General features: G+C 31.9%; 1 protein-coding gene across 1 annotated transcript; it reads left to right on the top strand.

Moving 5' to 3' along the window:
- Positions 1–829: 829 nt before the first annotated feature.
- Positions 830–10,966, top strand: LOC132745427 (uncharacterized). Its single transcript, XM_060734342.1, has 3 exons — positions 830–1,039; positions 6,197–6,505; positions 8,956–10,966. Exons 1-3 carry the CDS (start codon positions 952–954, stop codon positions 9,810–9,812), a joined length of 1,254 nt encoding a protein of 417 aa, XP_060590325.1. The 5' UTR covers positions 830–951; the 3' UTR covers positions 9,813–10,966.
- The last annotated feature ends 1,010 nt before the right edge of the window (positions 10,967–11,976 follow it).

Below are 11,976 nucleotides of genomic sequence, written 5' to 3'. Positions count from 1 at the left end.
TATATTATGTCCCTTAGGCGAGCTTTAGTCGATTTATTACTGCACTTGATTATCTGAGCTCTTTCTAAATTTCCATAATAATACAATAAAAACTGGAAGTATGTTGATGTATGTTTGTTTTATCAATAAAGAACTCATATTTCAGACAGTGTTACAAGTTTTTAGTGACATTAAAAACCTTTCTGTGAGGTGAACTTTGGTGATTGCAGTGTCGCTGTCGTTAAACAACAGTTCTACTGTGGATTTTGACCAAACTTCTTTTCCGGCTACGACATTGAATATACATGTTTTGAAACGTGTAAAGTACTCTGCACAGGCAATTCAAATTGTACATGCGGATATGAGAAAAAAAAGCAGCTTAAACCTTTCTCCATTTCAAGATGTTCAACCATGTAAATGCATGTTGAATTGCATGCATCCATTCTTTTTTTTTTACCCCGTTAATGCAATTGACAAAATGGGAACTATATACTAAAGAAATTGAATATAAATAGACTGTCAAATTGTCATTCTTATTCTGACAAATGTATGTCGAACAAGTTTCTTGTTTTAAAATTTGCTATACCATGTTAGCTCGAAACATCCGAATAAGATACCCCGATAACTTCTTTAAGGGAGAAAACTTTCATACTATCAATAAGGGAAACAACTCGCCATTAAAGTTTCTGAAAGTTTTCTATGGAAAGTTTTCTATGATGCTTGACTAAGCTATTAATGTGAAAAATAACCCACTCCTACCACAAAACAATAATTAACAGCGATAGATTATATAAACTACGTTAGACTTTGCACAAATACTTGATACACTCTGTTTGCTTTGTTTCAACTTGAAGAGACTGCACTGCATCTAACAAAAGTCAATGATTTTTATCAATGCGATCTAGAAAGATTAAGTAATACCTTACATAATAAACTTTTATATCTATCTTGATCGTCATTACATGCATTAAGATGGAGAAGAGAGATTCTCATAGTGATGGAAATAGTAGAAATGCTGCACATGGAAGAAACAATAGCAATGCAACTTATGATAACAGAGGTAACACTATTTTTTAACCAAGTCTATATTTTGTTTTACCCAAGTCTACATTATGTTTACCCAAGTCTATATTTTGTAGTGTTTTTTTCAAATGTAAATTTATGTTTGTTTGTTGTGTCTGTCTGAGTTTTAGGCAATGTTAACATATTTTGTGGCCATTTGTCGACGGGCGGTTCACCTAAATGGCTGTCCTGGATAACTATTACCATAATTACCTATTTCTCCGCAAGTGACCGACTATTTACCGACGTGATATCTGAATTAGCAGCGACAGAACAAATTACCATTAGACTGGATGTTCGAAATCACTGGTCACAGAGAATATTCGTCTCGCCCGAGGATCCAACCAGTGACCACTGAATTATAAATCAGATGATCTCCCTATTAAGCTAAGCACACAAGCTAGAGGTATTTATTTAACCATGCATTGATCATCGAGCAAAACTGTAAAAAGAGCTTTTGTTTTTCGAGATGTCGATATTTCGCTGTTTCAATTAATATTCTATATCGTATTTTGATCATAGCAAACTTGAAGAGCAGTTCACAGTTTTAAGTTTCGCACTTTGCTTTTGAAACATTGGAAAACAGACAAGTAATTCATCAGTATATTTGACCAAGTTAAAAAGACAAAGCAGCATGCCATCTTTGTATGTTCCTTTATGTTTGTGCAAATGCACGGGGTATCTATCAAAATAAAACTATTTATTCATGTCTTAAAGATTAAAAACTTGATTGTTGATAATTTGTACATTTTTGCAGGTTTTCCTGTAGTAAATGTAACACTTGTTTATTTCTTGTTAAAATTACTTAAAATGCCTTAACTGAAAGAGTCATGTATGTTTACCTTCGCCACCGAAAAAAACAACATAATTATGGTCTTATATACAAAGGTATCATGTATCCACTTTTTGCTAAGTCTTTTTAGATTTAACTTTAAGAATATTGAGATTTGGAATTTTGATCATATATTTCGCCAGTGATAGTTTTACATAATTATTAATAAATGTAGTACCAAGTTAAAGAAATAAGAAGGCGTCGGCACTATTATTCTGTAAGTCCTTTAATAGTGTGCCCTCCGTGGTCGGCAGCCTGCGGAATAAATAAATCTATAAGGAAATAAAATGACCGCCATTGCAAAATTAGATTGTTAATGTCTTAGGGGAAAATGTCGATGGTGAAAATACGATGGTACGATATGATTAAACTACGATGGCATGATGATGAAAACGCGATATTATTTTCTCTATCGTGTCATCGCATCATCGTAATTTCACCATCATGTCATCGTGTGTTAATCATCGTCTGAATCATCGTACTATCGTGCATAGTTGTTCAAGGAGACAAAAATGTTACTTATATCCAAATGGAACACCGTAATCGGTTGATATTGAATGATACAATATCGTGACTTGTTTTGCAACTCGCCGAAATCTCGTGTCTCTCTTCGCATCTCGTTCGTCGACGCGAGACAAGAAATTCATTCCAGGTCATTTACCGCTAAATAGTATTCCCTTTATAGTCTACCTAAAACTGAAATTTTTCAAAGAGCTACAAAACATAGCTAGACCCGTTTTAGAGAACAAATACCTATCTCATTTTAAAGAGTTTATGATCAAACTGATAAAACTGATTTAAAATGATGAGAAAAGTAGGGGTCATGTTTATTCTAAGAAAAAATTCTAGCGTCACATTTGTTGCTGTAAAATCACTTAAAGGTCCATTATGCCTGAGAAATGCTTTTATTTGTAGTTATTTTGGTATACTGTTATAGCTCCAAAAAGTTACAAGCATCTAACTTCCTCAGAAATCATTATTTGAATATTAATAAATTCACACTTACCATATCTAAAGAAGAGGAAATTTATTCTAATAATTCTAATATACATAAATGACATAGCTTTCATTGGTAATGATATAAAAATTGATTTATACGCAGACGATTCTACTCTTTATGAGTCCGGAGAAAATATATCAAAAGTAGAAGTAAAACTTCAAGATCATTTAAATAACATTGAGAAATGGTGCAAAATAAAATAAATAATATGGCCTTAAATCCAGATAAATCGAAATGTATGGTAATAGGAACAAGACAAAAAGTAAATATTACGAGAAAATTGTATCTTAAGATAAATGAAATAGTTCTTGAAAATGTAACTGATCAAAAAGTCCTGGGTATTTGCATAAATAACAACTTAAAATGGCACTTGCAAATTGACAATGTTTGTAAAAAACTTAACGGAAAAATTGCCTTATTAAAAAAATATCATTTTTTTTGCACTTTGATATGAAATTATTGTTTGACAATGCATATATATTGCCTATTATGGACTATTGTTGTATTATATGGGGTAAAGGAAACACAAACTACATAAATAATGTTTGTAAATTACAAAAACGAATTGCTAAAATGATTTTACAGCAACCACAAATTTCTCCGTCAATGAAGCTATTCGAAGCTCTTAACTGGTTACCGTTCCCTGACAGATGTAAATACCACACGGCAGTGCTTGTTTTTAAAACTTTAAATAACATGGCACCGACTTGTATGACAGAACTGATGACTTAATCCGACAACAAAATATATAACTTAAGATCTAGGTCACGAAAAGATATTGTATTATGGACAAGACCTAAAACAAATTATATTAAAGACACATTTTCTTATTATGGCATGAACATTTGGAACAATATACCTTTAAATATTCGTAATGTTAATAACCTCAAATGTTGATGTTCATATGAATGAGTGAATGAATGAATGAATAAATGTACAAACGAATGAACGAACGAACAAATGATGCAATATACGTATATGTTTAAACAAATTGTTGAGTGTCTGTCGAAAGTATTTGAGTTGTTTTATGCTAAAAATTACATATTATACATTCATTTTGCTACCTATGCATGTCCTGTTGTTGTTGTTGTTGTTTTCTATTTCAGAAGGCCACATTGGAAATAAGATATATATGATTGCTATTGTATGTTCTTAATGTGTAACCTTCTTTAAATAAAGATATTATTATTATTATTATTATTCATTTCTGAAATCTCGTGGTACGGGATACTTCGACATTGCGAGATCTCGTGTTACAATATCGTGCTTCGCTTCATGTCTCATCGGAATGTTGCGTCTCGCCCGATTCTGAGTCGCCCGATATTTCATAATAATTATCCCGGATTATTTTAGGAACTCGTGCATGTTGTAAATGCTTTTTCAATGGCGGATCTGAAAGCCGCAATTCTTGGAAAATGACGATTGTTTTATACATATATTTCTGATGAAAAAAAATACATGTGTAATGGTCTTCTAATTTTCTTCCATAGATCATTTAAGAGCCTCCGTGGCCGACTGATTTCAAAAACCACTTGCCCCTAACCGGTGTAGGTTCGACACATAGGGCGTCGAACTATTCATGCGAGGAACCCGGTCAGGGTCCAAATGCGGAATACCTATCCGCGTGCGCACGTAATAGTTATCGCGTGCGCACGCAATAACTATCCCTTTCGAACGTAATAGCTATCGCGTGCGCATGTAATAGTATCGCGTGGCCACGTAAAAGCTATCGTGTGCGCACGTAATAAATAAGAAAATTCTATGTCCCCTTTATACCACCGTAGATACTACCTTGTTTTTGCTAATAATATTTCTAGTGCCATTAATCATTTATAAAACTTTAAGCATTGAAAATAAACGTATCACAATTAATAACGATAAGAAAAGACTTGCTGCATATGTGTGCTGCACTTGTAGAAATTTTCATTGTGACATGCAGAACAGGGATATGCTTTAATTAAATATATGACTCCTATGCAGAGGCAGGAAGTTTTGACTGACCGGAAGTGACCTAAAACGGTATTATAAATACAGAAAACACAGAACAATGGCTGGTAGCCGGTATGGGCATAATTGTTACCTTTTAAGAATTTTATGGAAAAATGTGAGACAAATGTGCTTCGAGTGTCCTTTCTATTGTGTGTCGGACACATCTGTCTCATATCCAATTTGTCGCAAATATGAATGTTTACGAGCACATCGGTCACACTTCGTGAGACAAATGTGCTCCGAGACAAATGTGCTCCTACAATGCTGTTTCAATTCATATTGAGATTGTAGAAATACTAACGCCGTAAGTTCATAAAATCGTGTAACATTATCTACTGTCATGTAAGTGACGTGATATACATGTATAACAACTCTGATATTAACTTAAGACCTGGATACTTGATATATTATCATTATAATTTTATGTACGATTTATCTTTAGCTACATTGATAATCTTTCTTTAAGTAGATTTTGACATTTTCGTATAACTGGGTCCTTTCGTAGAAGTAAGTTTTTACGTAGAAATCACAGCCATAATCAATAAGGAAGTAATAAAATTATCATGTTGTTGATAATATGGGATGTTCTCGTTTAATATCCTTTGATAAAACCATCAGGTTAAGACCCAAAAATACATTAAAACTATCATATCATTCCCCTGTTAAAATCAATTATTGTCAGTACAATCATTATTTTACTGTCTTCAGACGACTATTAAAACAATCTAAATATTATTGACAATTGTCAAATTCAAAACACATGTACGTGGCTGTCAATATAGCACTTTTAAAAATGTAGACGTCAAACTTCAAATATTTATTAAGAAATCTATTGATAAAGTGCAAATAATGTTCTGAAGTTGTGAACTACTTTCTTTGATTTATTCCTTTTTTCCTTTCTTTCTTCCATTCTTTCTTGTTAATTTATTTACTGTTTTCTTTGTTTTTTTCTTTGTTTTTTTTCTTTCCATTTTCCTTTTTTGTTTGTTCGTTTGTTTGTTACAATATGTCTGTATTGCATATCAATGCGCAGTTACAACAACAAGAGTAAATTTTAAGTGCAATGTTTGTAGGTCTTGGTTTCAAGTATTTCTTAACCCAAAAGGCAAACGCTTAAAATTAGAATCAACGGAAGATATATTGAATCACAGGTTTGTTTCCAGACAGACATCATTTAAATAACGAGAGTACAGATAGAGTACAGATTCTTCCTTTTACTTTCTTCTTATTCTTCTTCTTTTTGAAGTAAAATTATCAATTTCTCATTTATTTTCAGATTCAATAAAATTCCATTTCAAATAGATGTCTTTACATACTGTGTAAACTATTTACAGGGTATCAAGGAGAACCCGCTGAACAGCGTATCTCTGCTCGACAAGCATATCAGGCCCAATTACAAGGTGAATTCCATGGAAATGTACACCCTTCAGGGAGTCAAACTTCATTTGAAATGCAACCAATGGGTCAACCATATCCAATGGGTCCACAAAATGTACAGTATGCAATACCGATTCAAGGATATCTACCACCTGTGAATGCACAGAACGTTCAGTACGCACAACCGTCTTACAGTGTGCAAGTTCTTCCCCCAGGCAACCAATACATGGTGAGAGATGCCTCGTCACCTTTACCGCCTCAAACAGGTAAACGTAGTAATAATAAACAAAGTAATTAAAGTTTATCCCTATAAAAATATTAGTTCAAACAGTTTTAGAATTAATGATTTTATTGAATTCTAAGTTAAGTCAACCATGTGAATGTCATATGGCAGTATTCCACCTTTACTATTGAACGAACATTTTGTTATTTGCACCTACACACCTACACATCTGACCTATACAATACTCCAAAACGTTTACTAACGCGTTAACATCTGATTCTAGACGCATTTAAGCTGTGGGATCGGGGTTTAATAAAGCCAATGGCCTCTGCATACGTACATACACGAAAAAGTTGCTTTAGCAATATTCTGAAAAGTATACGTGAGTTTTGGTTATTCCATGTCCGTTATTAGTTTTTAAATTGATTTCTAAATACTAAATTAGTATGTAAGTATTTTCAAAATTAAACTGGCCAAGATCGATCTGATAATGAACACTTACCTATACATATAATCCAGTTATTGCTTTAAGGGGTTCCACAGGGATACGACATTGTATAACAGAAGACGGACGGACGACAAAGGGAATTGCGTTCACCTTTCTATAGCCATATGGTCGTATAACATATTTAGTGCGATATCATGAAATCATGTCATAATAATTATGCTATGCATGCAGTTTTATAGAGATAAATACCAATATACGACATGTATAATAGAGATATGTACCAATATACGACATGTATTTTAGAGATAAATACCAATATACGACATGTATTATATAGAGATAAATACCAATATACGACATGTATTATAGAGATATATACCAATATACGACATGTATTGTAGAGATAAATACCAATATACAACAGTATTATAGAGATATATACCAATATACGACATGTATAATAGAGATAAATACCAATATACGACATGTTTTATAGAGATATACACCAATGTTTGACATGTATTATAGACATAAATACCAATATACGACATGTATTAAAGAGATAAATACCAATATACGACATGTATTATAGAGATATATACCAATATACGACATGTATTAAAGAGATAAATACCAATATACGACATGTATTATAGAGATATATACCAATATACGACATATATTATAGAGATAAACACAAATATACGACATGTATTATAGAGATATATACCAATATAAAACATGTATTATATAGAGATATATACCAATATACGACATGTGTAATAGAGATATATACCAATATACGACATGTATAATAGAGATAAATACCAATATACAACATGTATTATAGAGATAAATACCAATATACGACATGTATAATAGAGATATACACCAATGTTCGACATGTATTATAGACATAAATACCAATATACGACATGTATTAAAGAGATAAATACCAATATACAACATGTATTATAGAGATAAATACCAATATACGACATGTATAATAGAGATATACACCAATGTTCGACATGTATTATAGACATAAATACCAATATACGACATGTATTATAGAGATATATACCAATATACGACATGTATAATAGAGATAAATACCAATATACGACATGTGTAATAGAGATATATACCAATATACGACATGTATTATAGAGATATACACCAATGTTCGACATGTATTATAGAGATATATATCAATATACGACATGTGTAATAGAGATATATACCAATATACGACATGTGTAATAGAGATATATACCAATATACGACATGTGTAATAGAGATATATACCAATATACGACATGTGTAATAGAGATATATACCAATATACGACATATATTATAGAGATATATACCAATATACGACATATATTATAGAGATATATACCAATATACGACATATATTATAGAGATATATACCAATATACGACATGTGTAATAGAGATATATACCAATATACGACATATATTATAGAGATATATACCAATGTACGACATGTATTATAGAGATATATACCAATGTACGACATGTGTAATAGAGATATATACCAATATACGACATGTATTGTAGAGATAAATACCAATATACGACATATATTATAGAGATATATACCAATATACGACATGTGTAATAGAGATATATACCAATATACGACATGTGTAATAGAGATATATACCAATATACGACATGAATTATAGAGATATATACCAATATACGACATGTATTTTAGAGATATATAACAATATACGACATATATCATAGAGATATACACCAATATACGACATGTATTGTAGAGATATATAACAATATACGACATATATTATAGAGATATATACCAATGTACGACATGTGTAATAGAGATATATATCAATATACGACATGTATAATAGAGATATACACCAATATACGACATGTATTGTAGAGATATATAACAATATACGACATATATTATAGAGATATATACCAATGTACGACATGTATTATAGAGATATATATACTAATATACGACATGTATTTCTATATTTTCAGTAGACGACTTGAGAACTTACACGCCATCTATTGTATGCATAATTTTCAAGCGGATAATATCAACGCTTTTCATTCTTTTTGACCTGTGCTTAAATTGGTCGCAATATGCCGCCTGGGTTGGCCATTTCGATCTCCCAGATTGGATGAATGTTTTTGAAAGGAAATCAAAATTATCACGATTTACGTCCAATTGCAGCGTAGGATCGAGCCACCTATCTACCTACTATGGTATCATCGCTGGCATAGGTACAATATATGCTATATTAAAAATAGTAAATATGATCGGGGAAACAATCCTGGAATACCAAAAGCAGAATCCGAGTGAGACCGAAGCAGGTTGCAGAGGTTTTCAATTCATACACGGTTGGATTGAAACATTGTTAGGGTTATTCTTTGACGACCTACCTCAAATTATAATGTTGGTCGTTTTCAGTGCGAAATGTGACTTTGATTATATCATTGTTATCAAAGTATTTATTTGGGGAGAAATCAAGTCCATTAAAAATAACTACCGGGTGTCTTCGTGCAAGCAAAAGTATAAGCCATGTTGCTATTATGTTTGCAAGGATTGCTGTGTCTACTATTACGACTTCACATGTTGTTGTCACACGCTGATTTTCAGACCATGTGCTTGTTGTGGGAGTGATCAGTGTGTTGAATGTGAAACATTCGAGATATGTCCAGATTGTCCGTGCAATAGACAGACTGGTTGCTGTGGTGAAATCGAAAATGATCCGCAATGGGCTTTACGATTGTACCAAAAGGGAGAAGAAATCTATGAAATGGTTCTTGGTGTGCTTATTATTTTAATGATTGTGGCATTATTTAAGAAGGGGAGTGTGAGTTGGCCCATATAATTTGGGTCCGTATGAAATAACATCAATAATTATGTTAGTATCTAGTGTCATACGTGACAACAAACTGCCAAAGAAATTACTAGTTTATACATCTTGTTGGCAAGTGTGGGATACATGATGGTTTATATATTGCAAATAAAAATTGCCAGAACAAAATATTATTATTTACCATATAAATGTTTATACTAAATAACTTGGAATTAAATCATATTCTTTTTGTGCAAGAAATATTTTGTGAGAATATCCAAATGACACATTTCTATTGCTTTAATCAATATTTTAAACATTGATTGCAAATGTGCCCACTGAAGACCATTCTTCTTTGATGAAAGAAGAAGGCGATAATTATAAATCTATAAAAACCCAGCTAAAACATCACCCTGAATATTATTCAACAGCAGAAACTGCAGCGTCCGAAACTGAAAAATAAATGCTTTACTATGGTAGGATACATGTATATTTTTTTAATTGGCTGAAAATGAAGTACATAAAAAGCCACTATGAGAAATAAGATACAAAGTTACTGTACATATAGTTTTGATATACAATGTACTCATCGTATATAGTAAAAAAATCACGACTGTAGGTAAATAAATGTATCAGATCTTTAGTGACATTTCGCGGAGACCAAGGTGACCCTAAATGCATATTATTTTAAAAAGGGCTAACTTTTCGTGAAGAGTACTGTGGATTACTATGAAGTAGTACCGCAATAGATAGAAACAAGTTTGCTTCTTTAAAAAGAAGCATGCGATAGGTCTTTTTGCTGCTGTGGGAGATTTGTTTAATTCGAAAATATTTGGGGATACTCTTGCATAAAATAGACAATGAGTAATTATTAATTACAATTATTTAACAAAATAGAATTTATTATATATATTGAATATAGTACGTATCATAATGAAAGTTTGTTTTACTCTTCATTTTTGAAATATTTTGAAAGATTTTATGCCGGAGAAATGAACATTTTTCTTGGCGCATTAGGGAACGTTTCTCTACAAAGAGAACTAGATTTAAAATAAATGATACATATAATAAAAGTATTAACAAAACGTTTCTTGTAAAATTCAGTCAGCAAATTTTCGGTTAATGTTTTGGAAAGTATATGGAAACATTTTCCCTACATTTTCCAAAACGGGCATAAAGTATGTTAATCAACAATTTTAAGAATAGGATTTACATTAAAAAATATTTATATCATTTGATTAGAATAAACAATATATAAAGCTGCATGCCTTCAACCACAATATTTGACGAAAATCAAACTTTAGTAAAATTTGCGCCATTTGCGCCAAAAAATCTCCGTTGCGTTGTTAAGTCATACGGTTCAAAAGTTTAAGGAGCACACGGTTCACTCGGTCATATAATAGTGCATGGTACCTAAAATGTTCACTGTTATTATTTATCGGAACATGAAATATTAAAACGCTATTCAGGAAACAATAAAGTACTAGATTTATACATTTTAAAACATTAAAACGGAATCAAACATCCACGTAGCGCTAAGGTAACGTAAATGATATTTTCCGATTTTTCTATGTACCGATTTATTCACTTCGATGTTAATTTTTCGTTTAAGTTAAGTCGTATTTTGAAACAGAGCATGCGCAAAACCATTTTTTAGACTGCTCCTAATGATTTCACGCATTCATTACAATCAGATACGCAAAATGTTTGTCGTCAGTCTGAACACTGTGGGGAGGTCTGATGACCTCTCCAGTAAATAGTAAAATAAACTTTATAACACCAAAATCAACGGCAAAACTGAAAATGTTGCACGTTCGGTTTGATCCCACCTGGTGGTAGTACCAAGTGCAACATACCGTTGTTTTGACTATCTTGAAAAAATAAATACTACTGCAACATCATTGGAGCCGTCATTATGGCTTTTAAATAATAAAGTTAGGTTCTTTTAAACCACAAACAAAAGTTAGGTTTTAAAAATTGTCATGGGTGGGGATGGCAATAATTTCCAAATGAACATTTCTTAAGGGAGATGTAGGCTACAAGAAGCAAGAATCAGAATAAGTGAAACTCTCTTTTATATTTAAAGTTTTGACAAACTGTTTTGAATATAACAAAACTCGAAAATATTTAACACCGATTGTTTTAGACATTTTCACATTTTGAAGATACTCGGAGGTTAGATTATGAATGTTTTCAA

This window comes from Ruditapes philippinarum, unplaced genomic scaffold (assembly GCF_026571515.1).
Source record: "Ruditapes philippinarum isolate M1 unplaced genomic scaffold, ASM2657151v2 ctg15482_1_1_1_1, whole genome shotgun sequence".
Taxonomy (NCBI): Eukaryota; Metazoa; Mollusca; class Bivalvia; order Venerida; family Veneridae; genus Ruditapes; species Ruditapes philippinarum.
This window is presented reverse-complemented; position numbering and strand designations above follow the sequence as displayed.